The sequence below is a fragment of the Blennius ocellaris genome (genome assembly GCF_963422515.1).
Source record: "Blennius ocellaris genome assembly, chromosome: 17".
Taxonomy (NCBI): domain Eukaryota; kingdom Metazoa; phylum Chordata; class Actinopteri; order Blenniiformes; family Blenniidae; genus Blennius; species Blennius ocellaris.
The window spans coordinates 13,049,620-13,073,262 of record NC_137666.1 but is presented as its reverse complement, the minus strand read 5'-3'; the positions used below and the strand labels follow the sequence as shown (position 1 = coordinate 13,073,262).

At 42.9% G+C, this 23,643-nt stretch overlaps 3 protein-coding genes across 3 annotated transcripts; 2 read left to right on the top strand and 1 right to left on the bottom strand.

Moving 5' to 3' along the window:
• Positions 1 to 2,552: 2,552 nt before the first annotated feature.
• slc5a6b (solute carrier family 5 member 6) lies at positions 2,553 to 13,106 on the bottom strand. The gene is made up of 16 exons (XM_080512471.1): positions 12,879 to 13,106; positions 10,266 to 10,720; positions 10,087 to 10,152; positions 9,489 to 9,540; positions 9,332 to 9,399; positions 9,072 to 9,226; positions 8,590 to 8,730; positions 6,365 to 6,494; positions 6,183 to 6,271; positions 5,924 to 6,036; positions 5,227 to 5,297; positions 5,058 to 5,144; positions 3,927 to 4,096; positions 3,736 to 3,842; positions 3,537 to 3,658; positions 2,553 to 2,999 (listed from the first exon to the last, which is right to left on the bottom strand). Exons 2-16 carry the CDS (start codon positions 10,611 to 10,613, stop codon positions 2,877 to 2,879), a joined length of 1,842 nt encoding a protein of 613 aa, XP_080368597.1. The 5' UTR covers positions 10,614 to 10,720; positions 12,879 to 13,106; the 3' UTR covers positions 2,553 to 2,876.
• Positions 13,107 to 13,173: 67 nt separating this feature from the next.
• Positions 13,174 to 17,323, top strand: cenpo (centromere protein O). The gene is made up of 6 exons (XM_080512532.1): positions 13,174 to 13,314; positions 13,481 to 13,632; positions 14,690 to 14,840; positions 14,927 to 15,198; positions 16,122 to 16,281; positions 17,171 to 17,323. Exons 1-6 carry the CDS (start codon positions 13,293 to 13,295, stop codon positions 17,278 to 17,280), a joined length of 867 nt encoding a protein of 288 aa, XP_080368658.1. The 5' UTR covers positions 13,174 to 13,292; the 3' UTR covers positions 17,281 to 17,323.
• A 1,459-nt stretch (positions 17,324 to 18,782) lies between these two features.
• LOC308142832 (protein yippee-like 5) lies at positions 18,783 to 22,646 on the top strand. The gene is made up of 3 exons (XM_080513420.1): positions 18,783 to 18,918; positions 20,239 to 20,393; positions 20,494 to 22,646. Exons 2-3 carry the CDS (start codon positions 20,253 to 20,255, stop codon positions 20,716 to 20,718), a joined length of 366 nt encoding a protein of 121 aa, XP_080369546.1. The 5' UTR covers positions 18,783 to 18,918; positions 20,239 to 20,252; the 3' UTR covers positions 20,719 to 22,646.
• Positions 22,647 to 23,643: the final 997 nt, after the last annotated feature.

Below are 23,643 nucleotides of genomic sequence, written 5' to 3'. Positions count from 1 at the left end.
TCACACAAAGAAATCTTGATGCTAATGGGCATTAGCCTCTTGACCCTCTACTGTGAGTTCCCTGCTCAAGTATCAATTAAAACTATCCCATGCAGTACTACCTTGATCCAGAAGTTGCAAGTAACTAGATATTTGTAGTTCGTGACAATACTGAAGCACGTCCGTTAAACTATTTATTCCTAACCAGGAAGACAGTTATGCAAGACGTGATCAAACATGAGAAGTAGGACCTGGCATGGGACACAAAATCAGGCCCCGTTTACACCACATTTCATGTGACAACACCTAATATGTAAAAAAAAAAAAAAGGTTGCGTTTACACTGCATCAACAGACACACTGCAACAGGAAGAAACCCTGGGGGGGGGGGAGGGATTCTCTAAGGTCGGACTTCCCCTGCTCTGAAGATGATGTTCAGACATCAGGATGGCAAATGAAGACAAATGGCTGCAGGTGCAGTGGACCTCATTAAAAGGACCTTCCCATCCACACCCATGCTGGACCAGACAGTGGTCGAAACTTATTTCAACATTTCTACGCCTTGAATTAAAAAACAATGTCAATCATGACCTCAACTTGTCTCTTGTTCTCTTTCGTAGTTGCTACTGACACAACGATACTGTTGGGCTCATAGTTCCTATCGTTGCTGTGGGGCAAGTACCCCTCCAGGTGTTTAAGTCCAGCTGTTTCCACCCAGCCCTTCCCTGAACTATTCAGGCTTATGTTGTGGTTGAATCCTGAGCTCTCACAGGTTGCTGTGGGATGGCACACAGATACTTTAAAGGTTTGGTTTATTAACGTTTACTCTGTCAATTACAACTGAAAGCAGATATCTGCCAGCCAGAGACTGGTTTGCTTCAGTTGTTTTCCATGATTTCTCAAGACTTGTTTCCAGCAGACTGCCGGATGACTCCAGAAGATTCTAAAAGGAAACAAAAAAAGAACCGCATTTAATATTAGACATGATCACCAAATTAGCCATATATAACATTAATTTGGTCATCTGATAACATAAATGTGCTTGCGCTCGTGAAATACTCTTTTTCGTCGGGTGAAAAGTTTTTTGTTTTTTTTTGATAAACTCACATATCTGACCTGAGCTTCAAAGTATACATGTACATGCCACTTTACAAGTTTACCAGACTTCATTAAAATCAAATGAAACAATTCAAAGATGTAAAAAGTTTTCTACATACACAAAAGACCTATTTCTCTCAAATATTGTTCGCAAATCTGTGAAAATCTGTGTTGGTGAGTGCTTCACCTTTGCAGAGAAAATCCATCCCACCTCACAGGTGTGGCATATTAAGATGCTGATGAGACAGCAGGAATATTGCACAGGTGGGCCTTTGGGTGGCCACAATAAAAGGCCAGTCTGAAATGTGCATTTTGCTTTATTGGTGGGGGGAGGGTCAGTATCTGGTGTGATCACCATTTGCGTCACACAATGCAACACATGGCCTCGGTATAGAGTTGATCAGGTTGTTGATTGTGGAATGTTGGTCCACTCCTCTTCAATGGCTGTCCCAAGTTGCTGGACATTAACAGGAAGTGGAACAGGCCGTCGTATACGCCGATCCAGAGCATACCCCAAACGCGCTCAGTGGGGTGACGTGTCTGGTGAGTATGCTGGCCATGCAGCAACTGAGACGTTTTCAGCTTCCAGGAATTGTGTACAGATCCGTGCACCATTATCATGCTGCAACATGATATCTTTATAACCAACGACACACATCCAGACGTCCTTCTCAAACAGAAACAAGTATAAAGTATAAAATAAAAATAAGTTATTACAAATAATCCATCTGCAATCAAAAAACTAGATACCAAAAATACCTAAAAATAGAAATGTTTATAAAACCTTATTTGACAAAAGAATAAAAATACAACAATCTGAAAAGGTTTTCATCCAACTTTAGCAATACAGTATTTTTTTTTTTTTAAGTTTTTTTTATTTAATAGAGATTAAAAATTACTATCAAACTGTGTTAAGTACCAGATTAAAAAGTATCTTCCTCAGATAAGTGATGTATCTTCAAATGGACTGACCCACAATAAGAATTATGCCTACATTGAAAAGGCAGTTATTTTATTAGTTATTTGTGATGTCTATATTTCCACAAATCAGTGATGCATTTTAAGAAATGTGTTAAAAATCTTTGACATTTTTACATTTTGCTTGGTGGTTTGGCCGGATTGGAGCCTCTAGTGAGCCGGTTGTGGCAGGCCGGCCTGATAACTGACACCATCTTTATGTATGTTGTGTTATGTAATCAGATTTTCATATACTGGAACTTAGCAATGACTAAATCTCATTAACTTGAAATCAACTATATGTGCGCCATTTTAGCTGAGAAGATGAGATGGTAAAGTGAGAGTGACTTCAAGCTCTTTCAATATAGTTTTAAGGCACCTGATAAACCCCCTGTGTCTTTTAAACTCATTCAGAATCTACAAAACATGACTTGTGTATTAATCAGTCAATTTAGATCTCCTGGTGGGACATTCATCAAAACAATGTTTAGAAGACTGGAATGACAATAAGCGCTCTTCTGTTTTATTAGAAAAATGCATTAACTGAGTTTCAGCAATACTACAGTATACAAGGACTTTCTTAAAAAGTGAGGCTCTGCCATGTTACAGTAAAATTGGACAATTAAATATAAAATTAAAAGTAGAAAACAGGGAGTTGGTGCTCATTGGACACCTGATGGGTGTAGTGCAGTTTGTCAACATTGTCGTTACTTTACAGTCCTACGGTGTCGGGATCAGCAGCACAGATTTTCGCAACGTTAAAAGCGTTGACGGTGCAAACTTGATTCAAGCGGTTGTCAGTCCAGGAGGTCTGTGTGAAGACGGCTTCCAGCTTTCATGGTGTCAAACGGCACTTTCCCGCTCAGTACGAATCTGTGGAAGGAAACACTCCGTGTCCTCCTGTAACGGGACGGAGAGTCCATTCCTGTCTTCGGGCTTTGGAGGAAACATTTGCTGGACTGCGGGCTGGAAGAAGGAGCAGAGGATTTTAAAGAGAGCCTGTTACACATCTAGAGAGAAACACCTTAAATCCACTCTCGTGCTTTAATATTACTACTACCACTATTTAAATCAAATGTTTTTATATATCACGTTTCCTGCAGGAAGACTAATATAATGAGAATATAAAAAACACAATATACATGAGCATTTATTTAGAAAAGGTCGTTTGGGGAGAAAAGTAGATTCGAAACACCTTTAAGAACATGAATGTTAAAATTACTAAAAGCGATCTTGAAAACCAGTTGACATCATTTAAAACTCGGCTATGAACTTTCAACTGTCTATTCAGAACTTTAACAGAGTTTGCAGCTACAGTTGACTAAAGCTATTTTCATCACTCAAATTGTAAAAATGTTCACATAAAAAGTCATTCTTGGCCAGTTTCTCAGAAACACAACTTATAATGTGTACTTTAATGTGTACCTGGTTAAGCACACATACATCAAAATGTGACCCGTCATGTCCATAGTTTTGCTCATTTTGTAATAAAAGTCCACCCACCATTCGCTCCTGAGGAGTCTCACGGCAGCACTTCTTCCTGAGGCGTTCGGGTAGACAAGTGATCAGCTTTTCAAACACGGGGTAGATCGTCCCCGGCGCCACATCTTCTTTTTTCATTGGCCCTGAAAGGAAACGCTCGTTAAAATATTTTCAATGAGGATAAAGTGTGAAGAAAGCGACCTGGTTCAAGAGCGCTCACCTGTGATGGCGCTGATGATCAGGCCGACTATCACGACGGTGAAACACGTGATTCCACTGTACCACATGTAGGACAACGAGTAAAACCTCCCGAGTCCGGACGGTCGGCTGGAGATTCAGAAAACCATCAAGAAAAACACTGGGGAAACAACCGGAAGAAGAAGAATAGAGTAACGTCAGAGTGATTCCTACCCGACGGTGACGTTGAACAACGCCTCAACGGGAGAAGTGGAGTTGAGTGAAGGCAGCCTGACTCGGCAGTCTGGAGTCAGCGGTCTGCCGCCGGAGGCCCGGTTGACGATGCTCCCGACGCCCACCCAGAACGCCACAACCAGGCCTGCACCCAGACCTGCCACCGCTCCCTGGAAACAGCCAGGAAAGACAGAAAAAAATGTTTTAATTTTCTGCTCACAGTCTGTTAATCTGTTCAGGGTGGATTGTATATTAATTCTATTTGCCAGCCAGAGCCACACTGTACAAAGCAACAGAAGTATAACAGGGACTTAAATCCATCATAACAATTTGAAGCACCTCTTTCTTGCTCATAAATCCAGCAAGCAAGAACAATAACGTGTTGTTTTTTTTTTCCATTTGTACACACACACTGGTCTGACCGCTTTTCAAAAATATTCTCATCTCGATGCCAGATCTCAATTCCAATGTGATTTTTATCAAAAGTATGCATGCAATAAGTTCATGGACTGGACCACATGAGGCCACTTTATCTGCCTCACCTGTTTTAACATTAATGGAACTGAAATTATTTCACATCAACAAACATGAACAGCTACAAATGCAACAAAATAGAAACTAATAGGCTGATGTTAATGCAGATATTGGGAAGATATTTATTTCAAATATGTATTTCAATATTTTGTACATTTTGATAATGGTTTCAAATACATTTTCCTTTTCCTTATGAGGCTCATGAGGGCGCTTGTCCGTCCACAATTTGAGAATAAATGTTTCACAGATTATTCAGATCCCAGTTTACTGAAACATTTGGAGATTCTGGCCTGTTTTTAACAATTTTGGGATTGATTCCTGCATGTATTGCTAAGTGAAATATTCATACACCATTACTGGCTTTTTTTCTTCTTCATTATTTTACAACAAGGCCATTATACAACATTTGTAATTCCTGGACTATAAAGTCCCCAGAAACCAGAGCACTTCCTCTTGCATGGATTCGTTTTTGTGACGTTTCTCGCCGACTCAGGAAGAGCTGACTCAGTCTACAAGTTAACGTGTCCATCGTTTCCATTGTATACATGTTAGATGGTTTAAACCTGTTGCGGATTTCATTGATGAGCTTTGACTTACGGTGGAGTTTGCCCAGGGGAAGAACATCCCCAGACAAAACAGGCCCAGATTGGGACCGCCGACCATCCCCAGGATCTTCAGAGCCACCTGGATTGTAAACATAGTTTGCAATCATCATGGAGATATTGAAGTGTTGATCACTATGTCAATGTATGTAACGGGAGCTCACCAGTAAAACTGAATCACCCATGAGATGAGTGAGATAAGCCATGGCCAGACACAGCAGCCCATAGGACAAGGCTGATGAAGGGAGACACGATTTAGAGCCAAATAATTATATCAAGCATATCGATATCAAAAGATGACAGCTGATGAAGACGATGCGTGACTAAATTCTGAATGCAAACCATTTTAAACGTATCATTTAGAGTTCAGATTGTATGAAAAAGTTAACACATTTCCTTTGAGCCACTAAATTTTGTAAAGTATGATCACTGACTGGTATCAACGTCGATCGATCTTATTTCTTACAGTGAATTACCACCTCTTTTACACATATTACAGCCTAAAATGCGCTGCCGTCCTCCTGCAAGCAGATCTTTCGCTGTCAGGATCAGCTGAACGCCTCATCGGGGATTAAGATTTTACGACCTCTTAAGAACTTTAAGGGATCGCTTGTTACAAATGGAGTTACTAATTTCAGAAGCCATGAAATAAAATGACAGAATAAGATTGATTGGTCAATGTGGCGACTAAAAGTTGAGTAAAAACATTTTAGTCGTTCATTAATAGACCTGGTTTGCATTTAGTTTTATTTGTATAATGCAACAGGGTCACGTCTTTATCACTGGATACGCCTCACAGTTTTATCAATCTTTTAAACTTGGCTGGTTCTATAAGAACACAGGAAAAGGAATATTTCTAACCTAAAACTTTGGACACCGTTGTTGCTCTTGCTTCAGTCATGGTGGGAAAATATGGCTTGATGAGGTCTTCCATGGTCACAGTCGCCAAAGAGTTGAAAGCAGAAGAGATGGTGCTGCAAAAGGAAAGCAAACGACATCGATGTGATAATGCAGTCAAATCAAGTTTCTGTCAAATTCGAATCTTCGCCATGTGGTCGATCTGATCTTTTTTGCAGGTGAGCAAACTGCAAATATTAGATATTGTAGAAATGTCCTTCACCTGAGGGCTCCGCTAAATAAACAAGCGACAAAAAGTCCAGGCAGTCCGGGGAGTCCTTGCAGCATATCCATCACAAAGTATATCACCATCTGTAAAGTAAGCAAATTGTAAAGGCATTCAATACTCACGGGGTATAGAAAATAACACGGGCATAAAATGGGAAATCACACAACTGGACTCACCGTATCTCCTTTAGCGCCGCCCAGTTTGCCCGAGTGGTCCTCTCCACAGTAACGCGCAAACATGACCAGGCCGGTCACACAGCCCAGAGCCAGAGCCAGCTGCAGGGAGGGAAACACCATGTAGCACGACCTGCACGCACACACAGCAGCAGCAGCACAGACGGCGTTACACCACCAGAGGTCCACTTTCTCTGAGCTTTTCTTTGCTTTCTGACTGCTTCAAAGTCCCCTGATATCACGGGAAATTATGTTCATCGGACAAGCATTCAGAGAGCAGCTGTTGCATGCCTATGTGTACAAAATGTTGAATTTTAATAATCAATTTAATAATTAGTTTAAGTATAAGACATGAATAATGGAAAGTGGAAAGTGAATGTATTTTACATGCATGATATAAAGAATACCAACTTATATATATTTCATGTGAATGTGATTTATTGCGCTGAACACATCCCAGCAAGCTCGTACATTCATTGATTCACAGTAAAAGAGCCGTTCGTGATCTTGGATTTTTCATTTTTCTTTTTCCTGATAGAGGCTGGCTGCTTGTTTAAGGAAGAAAGAGGGAGCCGAGCAATACACGCCCATTTCAGCAAACCGACCTGTGTGTTGGTGTGGTGAGAGCTACACCAACATCATATGCAAGTTATCGTATATGTAGCCTTTACATGTTTGTACTTGTCCTCAGTTCAGTTTATTCTAAATTAATGTGTGTTCTTGTTGTGCTCCTGAGACAACGTGTTGTGTGAATTGAGTTAACAAACATGCAGCACGTTTCAAGGCCTCCGTCTCAATTCAAACTTATTTTTCTGCAGGTTACAGCAGAAAAGCCGCCTCTGAGTCTGGTTTCTGCAAAGGTTTCTTCCCGTTTGAGTTTTACCTTTCCACCGCCGCTCATGTGGATTTGTTGGGTTTCTCTCTGTTAAAAGCACGGAGAAATGACTGTGTTGTATGTGGTGCTGTATAAATAAAGTCGAAATGAATTACAACACCTGCATGTTAAATTAGGGATGTGCCGTCATCACCTGTTTGGTATTGAAGGAAAAACACATGCAAAAGAACTCCGACCAGTCATAACATAATAAACCAATAAAAAGAGCATGTAACCAGTACAAGGGTGTGTGTGTGTGTGTGTGTGTGTGTGTGTGTGTGTGTCTGTGTATATGAGAGATAGAGAAACTTGTTAACTTAATTCCCCCCTTTGAAGTCATGAATGACTTTTTCCTGGATCCTAAAAATGAATCCTACAAATCATTTCCTGAAATACTGAAGTAAAACATCTTTGATAATGTTACTGTAGCGTTCCTGAGCTTCTGCCAATGAGCTGCTGTTTCAAAGTTGAATTGTAGCTCTAGTCTAGACGCTTTGCAGTGAAATGTAAAACAATCGTACAAGGTGTGGACACATTCAAAGTACTTATATCATGATTTTGAGACATTAAGCCTTTTACTGCTATCCCATTGCTGCCGACAGGATTTGAGATCCATACTTCTCATAATCATAACTCCTCAACCATTCTGATATCTAGATTTTTTTTTTAATACAATCACCACAAAACAGAGAAGTGGAGCTTGGGGCAAATATACAGTTCATTACAGTGGCCAACCACAGAATACATTCAACAATGTGTCACACATTTGTAACATGAACCTTGAAGGCTGAAGTTATTTTGGAAAAAGGAACACATTTTAATCATTTGGCCACCATTAAATCAATTTTAAATGAGAGGTATTCAAAGTAAAACAAATGCCTATTATGCTGCAAAAGAGTAAAAAGAAAACCACACTAACACGATTATTCGTTTAAACCGATAATTAACCAATACAGACCCTAAATCACAGATTTGATAAAACATTTGAAAAAAACATGTAAAATTGTATGCTCATGAAACTGGGAGCTACAACCAAACTTTCACTTTCTTGATTTACTCACTTTCTCCGAGCTGAGCAGGGTTGTAACAGTTTACTTGGAAAAAAAAAAACCTGATAAAGATTACATAATTGTGTTTATGCACGGTGCAAACCAGGTCCAGCTGACCTGATTCACTTGCTTTGAGAAAACAGAAGCTCTGCTCTGCATCGAGGTTTCAAACCGTTTCTCTGACCGGGTTTCAACCACTTTCCAGCAGCCAGAACTGCTATGCAATATATTTAACATGACTTTTAACATGACTTTTGTACGTGTGCCTCTCCCATTTTCAGACACCTCGGTGTTGGTGAGCATACCTGACAGCGTCTCTCTCTGTGCGGGCGCTCAGGTATCTCTGGACCTGAGCCTGGTTCACCCCGTACAGCGACAGCATGAGGAAGACCCCTCCGACCCCCAGAGTCCAGAAGGTGTGTCGCTCTGTGGGATCTGGGTTCAAGCTGAAACGGGCAGATTAAAGAGATTCCTCTCACAGGTATGGAACATGATTTGTTTTTACTTTAGAGTCATTCTATACTGGATTTGTTTAATCGCCATTAAGCCGTAGAAATAAGAAACTTCCAGAAGCCATACGAGAAAAACTTCCATCAGCTCCGTCACAGAGTTTCTGACCAATCAACATAGCCAAAATGTGATTGTGTTCGCTTGTAGAAGCAAAGAAACAGCTCCGATTTAGTTTTTTATCTTTTCACTTTGGACCTAAATAACTATAAACATGATAAGTGTGAATGAAAAGCCACTCCTGGATGCGGATCGTGCTCGCATAGGCTTGGAGACTCACTCTAAACCGGAGATGCGGTTTCCTTCCCAGACTTTAGTCCAAACGGCAGACACTCCTCCAGTCTGCTGCACTCCCACCACGATGACCGCCAGCTGCCCGGCGAACATCACCACGGTCTGAAACACATCCGTCCAGATCACGGCCTTCAATCCACCCTGCGCGGAAAAGGCAGCGAGCAAATGCCTGGGTTATTATTTCTCGATAAAGATGCATGAGCCTCAACGTGACGCGTGACATGTAGCTTCAGTTTCATAACTCACTATTGCTGTGTACAATGTGCACACGAGTCCCGTGGCCAGCACCGTTCCCCACAACTCGAACCCAGTCACTGAAAAAGTGAGAGAAAAATAAAGCCGTAAGACATCGAAGTCTTTTTTGATTTGAACTTACCGAGTCAAACGTGTTCACGTTTCATACCTGCATTTAGTGCAAGAGCAGGCGTATACACACAAACAGCCATGTAGATGACCTGTAGCAGAGCACATAACAGACAGCAGAGGCAATAAGTTAAGATCCGAAGTGTTATTTTGTTTTTATTTCTGGAGGTTACAACCCGCAAACTGCTCAGGGAGCATCACATTAAACTTGGGCCAAAGCAAACATGCCATATTCCACAACAGCAACCCCAGAAAGAAGCAGCCAGAACACACCACAGATGTTTTTGTATGGATTTTCTCAGCGATATGTAGAAATACTATCCACTAAAGTGAAGCAAGACATTCACTATGTTGATTCACCTCGTTTTCTCCTTTAACTTTGAGGCTGAAGCCAGTGCTTCGTTCAGTCTGAAGCCTTGAGACGAGGAGAAACAGTGTAGCTCAATAATAAACATCTCGTCTTACTGTGATTTAGACATGTCATTGATTTTTCTCCTGAACAGATAAAAAAGTACATCAGGTTCTGTTTTTTCTTTCCAGACTTTGCCATGATAAATCCTTCACGTTACCATATCACAAACATCTGAACTTCGACTGTAGCAAGTACTTTTACTGGTTCCCCTTCTCCTTCCACCCACCATTTGAAAGATGAAGGTCAAAGTTCCACAGATCCGCACCACTTTGCTGAAGCGCAGCTCAAGATACTGTTTAATGAAGAAGAAGAAAGAAAAAAAAAAAAAAACACGAGACATGTAAGGTCAAGGGGACAACTTAAATCTATGAAACGAGCAGGAGATTAAACGCAGCCTTGGCGTACCTGGTAAACACTGGAGAGCCGCAGTCTGTAGAACAACGGAATGAAAACCTGCGCTGGAATGACGAGGCCCAGGATGTAGGCACAGCCGATGAACCAGTACTGGGTGCCATGAGCCGAGATCTCGGCTGGCACTCCGATGATCGCCACGGCCGACTGGAACGACGCGATGAGCGAGAGGGAGATGGGCAGGCAGCGCATGCTCCTGTCGGCCAGCAGGAACTCCTGCGTGGTGCGCTGGCGCCCTCCGGACAGGGCGTAGAACAGCCCGATGCCCAGGGAGGCGGCCAGCAGGAGGGCAAATATCACGTAGTCTGCCACCCCGAAGTGCTTCTGGTCGGACGGCTCCATTGCAATCGGTGACTGGCTGGAGGGCAGTGCGAGCGTCTGCAGCGGCACGGGGAGACGAATAGAAGCGGGTTGTGTTCACACCCATCACCTCAGCAGAGCCCAGGAGCCTTCGTATGAAAACATGGGAGGAAGAAAGGGGGCGTGTGAGAAGCAGCATGATCGCAACTTAAAAGGCTGGACTCACGGACTCAATTTTCAAGACAAATAAATATGAAAGCAGTGACACCTGCATCATCACTAAACACTAAACTGGACTGAACAGAACATAATAGCTTTAGTTACATAAAAAAAAACAACAACTTGTGTATTTGATATCCGTGTCAAAATAGAAAATTCCAGAGGAAATCTCATTTGCTTTCCTCTCCTTTGACGCTGATCTCCTTTAATGTCCTCCACGAGGTTCCTCTCCTATTAGCCAAATAGTTAACCTTCCACACATTTTGATGTGTTTTTTGTGTCCATAATCCCAACGGTGCAGGATGAGACATGCGCCAAATAAACACTGGAAGAAAAATAATAAGAACAATAAAGGATAGTACTCTGTGCACCTCGCCTCTAAGGGAGGCGGGCACAAGAACAAAGGTCACACATAACCTTTATTAAACCCCCCTCCTGCTTGTAGCTGGTCCAAAAATGACAGCTGCTTTAGAAACGGGTCGAGGTTCAAGCCAAAAAGGCAGACAGGCGCAGAAGCAAAGGTCACACATATCAAAAGATTCAACAGATTTCAGGCTATTTGTTTGCAACACTGTACCTCAGAAAATAAATGATTCCAAATAAAGACTGTTGCACAATTCACAAACACAACCTTCAGCCAACATACAAAACGACGAACCGCTTATCAAAATCTGGGTCAAACGACAAAGAAAGGGAGCAAATGCCATATTTAAACAACCGAGACCAAAACAAAAACAAAAACAAAGCATGTGGAGGAGTTGAAGTAATCTGAGCGCACTGGACTCGGCAGGGCTGAGGTTATTGATGAGTGGACCTGCAAGTGAAACAAGTTTGACGGTCCGATTCCAGACTTCCTCTCACGGGGGATTCGCAGCCGCTCTTTTGTTATAAACGCAAACAGGCGGAGAGGATTCCTGATGAACCAGTAAAATGACTCATTACCTAGATTTGACTCATTCAACTGGCTCCACACAGGAGATGCCACAGTGGATCATCGCCCCCCTCGACCCCGTCACTCTAACTGTTACCCCAACCATCGCTGTGGCCCCATTCACTACATGTATGTTCTGCTGCCTGGCAGCGCTCTCAATCAGTTTTTATCAAACGCATGCACTACCTCCCTTCAGATGTCCCTCCGATCTGTTCATTTGAAATAACTGACACACATCCGGTTTTGCTGATTGGATATTGAGACAGTGCGACTCTTTTTTTATTGAGGCAGGTAGTGCTCAGAGCCTTAGGCCGAGTACGCACACACACACACACACACACACACACACACACACACACACACACACACACACACACACACACACACACACACACACACACACACACACACACACACACACACACACACACACACACACGGGATGAAACAGGAATTTAATTGTGATCACAAAACTAAGACTGGGAAAGACAAAGTGAAGCAGAGCAACCATACTTCATAAAAATAGTGACACAAACCAATTTTTAATCAAAGAGATAATTTTCTTATTGAGCAAAACTGAAGTCATCTAATGTCTCACCCTCCAAAATAGAACACATGTACATAGTATCTCACCCTTAGTGTATATACATACACATACTGTAAAACGTTTTGACCTTGCCTTTATAGTAATTACATTGGATTTTGGATTTAATTGTATTGATGAGTTTGTTAAACAATAAAAAAAAAAAAAGTTTGACTGTAATGTCCCTGATCTAACTTAACTTGTTCAACTTCTGGAAAATAAATATAATATTACACACGGGGAGAAAAGAAACAAGGTCACAAATCTGTAAATGGCTGTTGGAATTTGTATGTGTTGCAAAAGCAGATTATCCACACGCTCCAACACTTGAACAAAGGCATAAATTACAGATTAGAGTAGTAGATTACAACCAAAACGAGGTCCTGCACTATTAGAGAAGCAGCAGCTGTGTTTATATAGGGAGGGTGTATCACATACATTATAGACCTTTGTGGTTTTAAATTTGTAGACTAAAGTTGTAGAAATCAACTGATTATGGGGGGAGAAGAGCAGAAAAGAAGTCTGACTGACAAGAGTTGTCTAAAGTTTGAGGGGAAACATGACTTGCACTCACCTTTGCGCTCCTTACCCGGGAGGCACCATGCCGCTCCGGGACGCGTTCAAGAGCGCTGCGCTGCCTGTCAAGTCTCGCGACTGGAAACCACTCAAAAACTGAAATCCCCACGTTGAACACCCTCTCTGTAATCACAGCCCTCTTGTTCGCATCCCATCAATAGTGACTGTAAAGACCCAAGAGGCGCACCGATTGAGCGCGTGTATTAATCTCCTCCATCGCTCCATGTGACGGAGGAGCGATGAGTGTGTGAGTGTGGAGTTTTCTTCCGGGGTGGACATTTGTGGGCGGTGGTGTCGCTGTTCAGCCGCAGCAGCCGCCAAATTCAAAACACTGACCGTGGGGTTTTGTTTTGTTTTTTTTCCCTGTCTCATCCGAGCAATCCGCGTGATAGCGCAAAACCACCCGTGAAGCATGGAGGGAGCGTCTAAAAGAGGTGAATCCGAGCGCGCGGGGCCAACTGACTTAGCCACGCGCAGGCTAACCGGTTTGGAAGCGACGCCGCGTTAGCTTAGCGATGCTCGTCGTTAGCATGTTGTTGACAGGTTCGTCTTGTATCGTCCGAAAGGTAAGGAGTGTGTGTGCGCGTCGTTTATCCGCAGATGTTTTGAGCCACCTGAGTCAGCTGGAGGTGCAGACGAGGAGCCGCAGGAACCAGCCGCAGCAGCATTACCGCGTGAAGGAGCTAAAGGCTAAAGTGGAGGCGCTGATGCTGCAAAGAGACCAGCTGAAGGCAGAGATACACATCCTCAAGGTACCAAACTGGATTAAATGTTTACAGAGATGCACATCCTCAAGGTACCAAGTTGGATTAAATGTTTACAGTTATAGACATCCTCAAGGTACCAAACTGGATTAAATGTTTACAGAGATGCACATCCTCAAGGTACCAGGCTGGATTCAATGTTTACAGAGATACACATCCTCAAGGTACCAAGCTGGATTAAATGTTTACAGAGATGCACATCCTTAATGTGGGATGAAGCTGGTTTAATCTGCAAGGTTCCCAGTGTCAGTTTTTAGCTGTTATGTAGAGTTACCAGGGTTGCCAGGTGTGAGGGACAAAACCAGCCAAAGAGCCATGCAAATATTTTCTTCATAGAAGTTGCAGATGCCCAACTGAGCTCACAATAGAACCTTCATAATTACATACAATGTATTTTGGGATCAGACTTGTGTCATACTTCGCTGCTCAAATTCAAAGATTCTTGATTTTATTTCTTTTCTTTTTTAATAATGTAGACTATCAAACAACAGCTAAATTACTGGATTTCCGAATGGGCAAGGAAAACGCTTTCATAGTGACCTCGACATTCATCTAAACAACCCAGACTATGATTTTTATTTATAGGTGTTATTCATGTAATCTGCATGCTTAAGCCTAATCTGAACACAACAAGCAGAAAACAATGAAAAATACAGAATGATGACAAAGACGAGGAGAAAAATGGTTCTGGTGTTGAAATACTGTATTTTTAATCTCTTGGACATACAAGTTAAAAGGATAAAAAACGAAAAAAGGCTGAAAATAACTGTCGTTTTTGTCTATTAAATCAAGCATGTGAACGTTTTACATTTTGAATTGAATTATGGCGCAAAACTTGTTCACGATGCTAAATATTCTGTCACTGTGCTGTTCTCCTGAAGCATCATGGGAAAAAAGTAAATAAGAAAGTCAAGCAGAGCCTAACCTTTCAAAGTATGTGTGCCACACAGCTTATTTCTCGTTCTATCATAAGTCATAATGACAAGGTGTAAGAAGATCCCAAACCCCTCGGCAGATTTCCACATTGTTCTCCTCGTCCTCTCAGAGTCTTCACAAGCTGCGGTCGTCTCTGGACGAACAGCGGGACGTTGAAGAGGAGGAGGCCATGGAGGTGGGGTCGGAAAACTCTGATCTTCTGCGGCTGATGGGCAAACACATACAGCTGAGAGACCTTCGACATGCTCATCACCTCATCGGTATCGGCAGCCTTCCTCTTCAATTTCCCGTCTTGTCACAGGTTGAGCAGTCGATCTCATTGTTCTCCACGTCGGCTTCCAACCAGGTGGGTACGACATTGTGAAGACCAAGCGAGGCCGGGGAGCGTGTTTATCTCTGCCGACGGCCTACGAGGGCGTCTGCTTGGACACCTACAGCCTGGAGCTCGACCTGAAACCGGCAGTGAGGATCAACCAGCACAACATCCCCCCGTTCATCCCTCTGAACAGCCTGGCCGAGCAGAGCAGCCTGCAGACCGACCTCCGGGGCTTTCTGGACGCCCTCAGTCGCCATCTCAACGCCTTCGCCGGCCGCAAGCAGCAGCTGAAGCTTGTCAAGGTCGGCCACGCGTCACGGCGTTCCACCTGAAAGTAGCTTTTTATTCATGACGGGAACTACAGTTGGCAGTCGTTTACCAAGGGGGAAATTGAATAAGGCAACAACGCACTTTTTTATGTATTTAAATCCATTTAATCCTCTTTTAAGAAACATTCTGGCAAAAGATTTCAATAAAAACAAAACGCAATAAAGATTTGTATCCATAATGGAACAATGGACTACAAGTTACACCATAACTACGCAAAGCATGCTGGCCTCTAAACGTTTTTTTCATTTTGAAGTTTGGAAAGTTCATTTTAATTTGCATATTTCAACAGTAAACAGAATTTAGACATTGTTAAAGGTAGAAAAAAAAGGTAATTTAATTCCATAAATGTAAACTTTCCATATATTTTAGTTTTATCCAAAAACTATTTGCAATCAGATATTTCAGGCATTTTATTGTTTCAATTTTGTAATAATTTGGCTTTATGTCACTAAAATCAAAATTACAGTATCTTGAAATATCAGATTGAAGATGTTTCACTTACTTCTTTCACCTTAGGCCTTCACTTTCACTACGAAAAAATACATTTGACATTTTTAGCTGATTTCCATTAACTTTTCAAGAACACATTTAGATTCACCTGCATGTTTCATTGCTTGAGACCGATCATCTTAGATCTGCATCTAATTAGTTTTAATGTGCAACTAATACATAGTGTTTATTTAAAACCAGAGGATATTTTACATATTTTTAAGTTCAGCATTGTTTTTCCAAACCAATAATTACAATAAATAAACAAATGAACAATGTTTACAACTGTTGAACTGTGTATTTGATCCTACATAAGTGGCAAATCATTTCCTTTCATCATCCTTTCATCATCCTCAGGGATTGACACGTTCAACACTAAACAATATCGCGTGTTTGTTCTTTGCAGGAGCAACACACGAGCGTTGAAGTGATGGAGAGCAACATGTTGTGTTCGAGGTTGGTGTTGATGTTCACGGTGCCAGGGGAGAAGCAGGCTGTGCTCTGCGTGCTGGAATACACCGACCACACCAGGTGTCTGCCCACAAGAGTCCACTTTCAATCTCACGGTGAGATTTCAAGCGTCGTCCACAGAGCTTTTTCTGAGAAGTTCGACAAACTCCGATGTAGTTTTGATCAATGCCCGACAAATCCGACTGTATGTGGGAAGTGAAGGACTTTACAAGTTCAGAAAAAAACGAAATGACATAAATATAATGTGAAACTAACTATTAACCTCGATTCTTGTAGGCAATTTAAGCACAACTTCACTGAGAAATCCCACCACATGAATCCTACTGCACTGTTCGGTTTGGTCTTGGTTCATATCTTTTCAGTCAGTTGTTATAAATGGACTCAAGGGAACTTTTCTCTTTCACCTGTTGTCCAAACCAACAAACCATTTCATAAGTGTGCCTTTTCCAGGACTGTGGAAACAAGCTGAAGACAATTTCAGCTGTTTTTCTATCTTAAGATATAAAATAGTTCAATATTGTGATACTGATTCTTCTTCTGGCTTCCCCCATTAAAACAGGCACTCAATCATTTTAGTTCCCGGGCCACATACGGCCCCATTAGGTGTCCGAAAATCACAGTGTCTCCTTTGAAGGTTTTTAGTCAAGTTTACAATCGCAGGAAAAGTTTCCGTTGAAGGATTATTTTCTTTGCGTTAATTCAGTTACCTTCAGGCTTTGATTAAAATAAAACAAACAAAAGGAGTTATCTGTTTTACATACCAGGGCACTGTGCCATTTTCAAGGTTTAATAAACTGTATTAACCAGGGTCTTAGTCAGAAGGCAAAATCAATTTGAGACTATGGTTGTGCTCTGCCAAGCAAGCACAGTTCTGTCAGTCGACAATCGATTTTAAGTAAAGAAATAATTTATCCTGGTTTTTTTTAGTTTTTTTTTATCCTCTTCCTCTGTAATGAAGTGTGCATGTGTGTGTGCGTTTTGCAGATGAGACGCTTCCTGACTCCGCCCCCTGGACCACAAACTGCAGTTTACTTCTGGAGACTCCTGTGCACAAAGCTTTGACCACAATGAAGAAAACCGGCTTTATTGTTTGATTTCTTCCCTCTCGTGCAAAAAGCGCACATCATTTTTGTAATCTGATATTATGTTGTTACACACTGACGAGCCATAACATTATGACTGGATGTTGTGTAGGTCTTCCTTTTACTCCTCAGACTGCAGGAGCTTCAGTGGTCATAATGTTCTGGTCGATCAGCGTACATATTTGTTGTGTTGTGATGAAACATCGTCAGTCTAACTTTTCAGTGTTGAGGTATTGATTGAAGAAAAAAAGAGAGAGCTTCGCCCTCTACGGAGGCTCTCCCATGATCTCCATGTTGCCTTTTTCCTTCAGATCCTGGATGAACGACGTCACTCTGTTGTGTAAAACTTCCCTCTGACGCTGCTTCAGCCTCTCCGACTCCTCTCGAGCTCGCTGCCGCTGTCTGGCCAGCTCCTTCTCCGTTATCTTGTCAATGGTCGCAATGTTTTTCATCTGCATGAAGGACACGCTGCTCCGGACTTTGCCTCTGCGTCTCACCGAGCAGGAGGGTTTGGTCGAGGCTGGCGGAGCCGATATGGAGCGACCCGGCTCCTCCTCGGAGTCTCCGGCCTGCAGCCTCCCTCTCCCTCCGTCCGACGTGTGCGCCTCCCGGCCGGCGGTTCCCTCAGCGCTCCCGTACTCCCGAATGTCTCTCATGGCGATGTTGACCGTGGCTTTGGGTTCACAGAGTTTCACCATCACCACCCGTCTGCCCTCGCTGGTCAGCGAGGCCCTCCTCTGCTGGAGCAGTTTGCGAGCGTACCTGTACTGTTTGTCCAGCATGTTGAGTCTCTGCTGCAGATCTCGGCTCTCCTTCTGGTTCTGCACGTTGAGCGCTCTCTGCAGCACCGATCTCCTGTCGCTCACATCCATTTCACACAAAGCTTGGAGGAAAAAAAAGAAACGAAATAAATTTCTCCCGTTCAAAACGTTTTTTTCTTTGCCATTTACTTTTTAAAAGAGGTCATTTTCTTACTGGATTCGCGTGCGCCGTCCCACAGAACAGTTGTGCAGGTGTGTTTGCTGCTATGGCCGTGTCAATGCATGTAACATAATAGCCCATTGTGAAGTGTGTCTAGTGAAAAGGATTGCTGTGCAGTGTAATTGTGCGTCAACACATTCCTTATAGATTGAATTTCAACACAGTCATGGGACCCTTTTGCATCTTTATGCAACAAAATAAATGATGGTTCAGAGTTTTGGTCTGTTTTTCTTCATTTTTGATGATACTTTAGTATTATGTGATTGTGAAATTGCAGCATTTTTATAAATGGTAAACAATTTACATCTTTTAAGTGTTTCTTGACAATAGTGAGGTTTTTGACTTCAGTGCAGGTTTTGAAAAGGAAAAAGTATATGACATTGCCATTAAGGTTATTTTTTGAACACAAGAAAATTCAATGCGTGTATGTGTGCGTGCAGCGCGCCGCTCTGCCGCCCCCTGGCGGAACCTGGAGTCACTGCAGCAGCAGCAGAGCGTCACGGCCGGATGTTGACAGTGTCTCGAGCCGCTCGCGCAGGAACAGCTGAAAAAGAAAAACAAAGCCACGACGACACAAAACAACACATCACCGCCTGAAATAAAACCCAGAAAACAAGGGACGCCGGCCTCCGTCGAGTCCTCCTGTGCTGCGTTAACGAAACCTAACAGGTAAACAACCGTCACGAAGAAATGAGCAGAAATGCGTTTTGTTGTTTTGTTCTGTTAGCACAGCGGGGCTAGCTGACGTTAGCTTCTTTCACTCGGAATGTATACAAAGGAAGTCGGTTAAATCGAATATAACCTCTGCGGGAGGCGAGTAACGTGTTTCTTTGTGTGAGTCGGACAAACGTCGACAAATGGCTATTGAAGTATTTCCCGTACAAGCACTGGTTTGGAGCCAGCTGCCCTCTGCGGTCAACATTAGTCACAACGAGCAGGAAGGAATACGTATTGCTGCTCAAAGATGAGAAATAACACACACAACTACTGAAACACGACAAAAAAATTAAAATAATTCGATATTAAAACGCACAGTATCGACTTTTTGTTATAAAACACTATGCATTGATATTTAATATGCGCAAAGTTTTGACCAGATTCAATTGGCATTGTTACTCCACTAAAAGAATGAGAGACACTGCAAAGTGTTTAGTCTGGTGTGAGGATCCCTTCAACAATGTGTTGTGAATAGTTTATTTTTTTAAATATCTTATTTGTTGTGACAGTCTGTGTCTTCAAAGAAACGTAATTTCTTCCCAGCGTGCAGTTTCTGGATGAACTTGCAGAGGTTGTTTAAAAACAAATCCCGGAGAGTTGAACACAGGTTTTCTGATGTTGTCTGATCACATCTTTTCTATTTCTACTTTTTAGCCCGCACAGACCGCAGGATCCTGTAGCATGTTTACCTGCTGGGATTATATGTTGGATATGTGGCATTATAAGATCTTGCATGTGTACACATGCAACTATTTAAAGGAATAATACTAAAGATAATGTAATATTAGGGCTGCAGGTTTTAGTTAAACGTACAATAATGTTGAGTAATATGATCAACATGTGGTTGATCATATTACTCAACAATCGATCACTTGACTCGACAGCATTGTATGTTGTGCATGTTATGCAGCAGAACAAAACAATTGAATGTTTACTGAAAAGAAGCAGAAATATATTCATCCTTGATTGAAAACAGAAGTAAAGAAGAACAAAAGTGATCGATTGTCAACATAGTTTGATGCTGTTGACCACCTGACGGCCGAGCACGAATGCACAGTGGATACAAACATACAGTTTTACTGCACTTCAATCTCCCTTTGGTCATTTGTGTGTGTTGCAAATTTATGTAATTTGGATTTATAACAGATGGATCCTCTCTGAACTTGTTGACTAAAACCTCTCTGACAATAACATCCCTCATTTTGAGACCTGCCAACTATAAATAGCTTTGTTTTTTTGCTGTTTTATTTTTTATTCTTTGCCTTGGTTCAGCCACAGATCAGAGGATGGGACGTATCTTCTTGGACCATATTGGCGGGACACGCCTCTTCTCCTGCGCCAACTGTGACACCATCCTGACTAATCGGTCTGAGCTCATCTCCACTCGCTTCACCGGCGCCACGGGCAGAGCGTTCCTCTTCAACAAGGTACAGTTGAGGGCTTTTTGGGGGTTTTTTTCTTCCCACTCCAGCTCCGTGCTGTGTTTGCCCAGTGATTGAAGAAGTGTGTGGCGCTTCGTCCCCGCAGGTGGTGAACCTGCAGTACAGCGAGGTGCAGGACAGAGTGATGCTCACCGGCCGGCACATGGTGCGAGACGTCAGCTGCAAGAACTGCAACAGCAAGCTGGGCTGGATCTATGAGTTTGCCACCGAGGACAGTCAGCGGTACAAGGAGGGCCGCGTCATCCTGGAGAGGGCGCTGGTGAGGGAGAGCGAGGGCTTCGAGGAGCATGTCCCCTCGGACAACTCGTGAGGCCCCCGCCCACCCGCTCCGGACGGCGGATCCCCCTGGTTCTTCGGGATTTGGCTCGCCCGCCGTCCTCCCCTCCCTCTCCTTCACTCCCCCTCGACTCTGCGCCGCAACACCCACGACCCGCAGACTTTGCGATCGCTAGAAGTTTTGACTTCACTCCTCCACAGCTCCTCCCCCTGTGACTTCACGCCTGCTGATTAGCTGGTTGGCGCGTCGGGTCCGTTGTTGCCGAATAGGCTTCCCCTCCCCCAAACACTCCTCGATTTATGCGTCACAGAGCCTCACCCCCCCTAAAAATAATTTTAAAAAACCATCTGGGGGACGCTGTTAAAGGGACGATAACGCTCGCAGTCACAGAGTTTCCATCCTGGCTTCACAGAGCATGTGGTACACTTTCATGCATGAGTAATAAATCAGTCAGTCACATCAGCTGCTCGTTTGGTTTCATCCAGATAAGTGGGCGCAGTCCGTCGACGGGCACGGGTGACCGCCGGCCGCCGCCACCTCCATGTTGCTTTCGTGGCGTTTGTGCTTCTGTGTTTTGAACTTAACCTCGATGTATTTGTCACTGGTTTCGCCGCAGACGCAGTCAAGACGCCGTCGCCGTCACTTCCGTATCACTTAGTTTCTCTTAGCTTGTAGTTTGAATCGATATTGTGTTTGGAGGGGAAACTCATCCAAAGGAAACCGCGAGGAGCCGCACCAGATTGATGTCATATTTAAGTATTTATGTTGTGTTGGACAGTGACAGTTGTTTTCTTTACATCTTTACCCGGTGCGCGTTTATTTACATTTATCTTAACATTTCTTGATCGCATGCGACGGTACACCCGGTGTTGGGGAGTGACGTCCAAAACCCCGCGAACAGCATCGCGTCACTTCGGCGACCCGTCACGAGCTTTTAGCTTTCGGCCGTTTGTCGTCGGCGTGACGGTGACGGGGCGCGTCTGACTCATGAAGAAGACGTCCCCTGGCTGCCTCCGGGGCGGGAGTATGACGGGATGTGTGATGGAGGCAAGTGAGGGGAGAGTGGTGACGCTGAGGGACGGAAACTGGAACTCTCAGGCAGTGACGGTCTGTGCATACTCTGTGAGAACAGCGATGTTTCGCTCCCGTCTTGTTATCGACATTGAGTCAGGGCAGAACCTCACGGAAGAACGTGCTTCTGATTGCAGGTTTATCAGCTGCTGAGGAGAAATGAGCAGGAATCTTGTAGATATCCTGTCAAGACTTAACTATTGTCTCGTTCTTTCCGGCTTAATAACAAACCAAATGTCTCTGTTCTTGCAAAGTTTGTATCCACCTCAAGTGAAAGGAGTGAAATCTCACAAATCTGACAATTTGCTCCAAGTCAACTTCTTCGCTGAACACCTTGTTTTTTAAATCTAGATTAAGACGTTTTTGGTCAAAAGAGGACTTGGCCGGCTTTAATGGGACTTCATCATTAACGTCCTTCGACTTGGCCGGAACCTCCTATTTTATAGTTAAGATAGAAAAAGAAAGAAGAGGGGGGGAAAAAAGCAATTTTCTTGACATTTAAGGTTAATTTGACCCTGCTGTAACATTGTGCCATGTCGGTGTGTGTTTGCCCGCAGGGAGTTACAGAAAGGCTTCCGCCCTTCCTTTTCAGACACTTTCAATGTTTCGCTTGCTTCTACAAGGTCACACAAAACGGAGCAAGTGGCCATTTTCTCGAAAAATAATCAAAAGAACAAACAAGACTGACAGTGTTTGTGTTTAAAGTCTGTGCAGTGGCCACAAGAGAATATGGTTCGATTTTATTGATTGGTTTTCATTTGCTTTACATTATATGATAGTTATTTTATGGATTGATGCGTTGATCTTACTATTTTCTTGATTTCTGGGTTGCTTGTAACAGTTTTGGCAAGATTTTTCTCTGATGTCATTTCTTGAATAAAGTTGTTGAATTCAGACTTTAGTGTTATTTCTCATGTGGGAAAACTCCTTTCTGGCCTCTGGACTTTGTATTCCAGAGCAATTCGGATGAACAGGTTATTTTTGCATCTGCAGAAATAAAAAAATTTGTTTCACACACTCTGGAAGGGATGTTTAATCAGAACCGTGTTGATCGAACAAAAAACAACAACAATAAATGCTTCTACAATATGAAAGGATAAGTAGTGAGTTTCACTAAATATCCTCATGAAAGGCTTCAAAAGAAGTAGTAACACCTATATTAGTGACTGATGGTACTGAATCTTGAGTGAAATGTCAGCCTTTGACGTGTAGGTGGCAGCAGAGCACCGAGGGACAGGAGGAAGATGTTTTCTGTCAGTGTGGTGATGCTGAGTCTCCCTCCTCTCTCTGACGTTACCTTGCTTGGCAAGACCCTCGCAGCTTCTCTGCAGTCTGGAGATACAAATCCGTAGTGTTACTCCCAGGAGCACGAATGCATGAATCATTCACACCTCGCGCAAATGCACGATAAATCAGTCTGAGTTGACCTTTCACAATCAAATCCTGAAAATGCAGATACAATTTTTTAAAAAGAATACATTTTTAAGTGTGAATCACAGAGGATGATGAGGTTTTACTGCATTCGGTTCATAAATAGGAAGTGACGCCTCAGTCTAATCCACCCACTGATATTGCAGTGCTGCCGTGGAGTTATTTATAGCCCTGATCCTGCTTTCTTTGTTGGCGTTTTTCGGTGAGGGTCTGTGTCACTGTGGTGGAATCAACAACAGGTTCTCTGCAGTCACTCCTGGAGGCGCCAAACTGAGCTCACACAAATATTATTTAAGGTAGATGAACAAAACAAGCTGTTCTGGTCTCAGCTATTTTGGTGTCCACTGCAGATGCAGTGAGGTTATTCTCTCTCTCTCTCTCTCTCTCTCTCTCTCTCTCTCTCTCTCTCTCTCTCTCTCTCTCTCTCTCTCTCTCTCTCTCTCTCTCTCTCTCTCT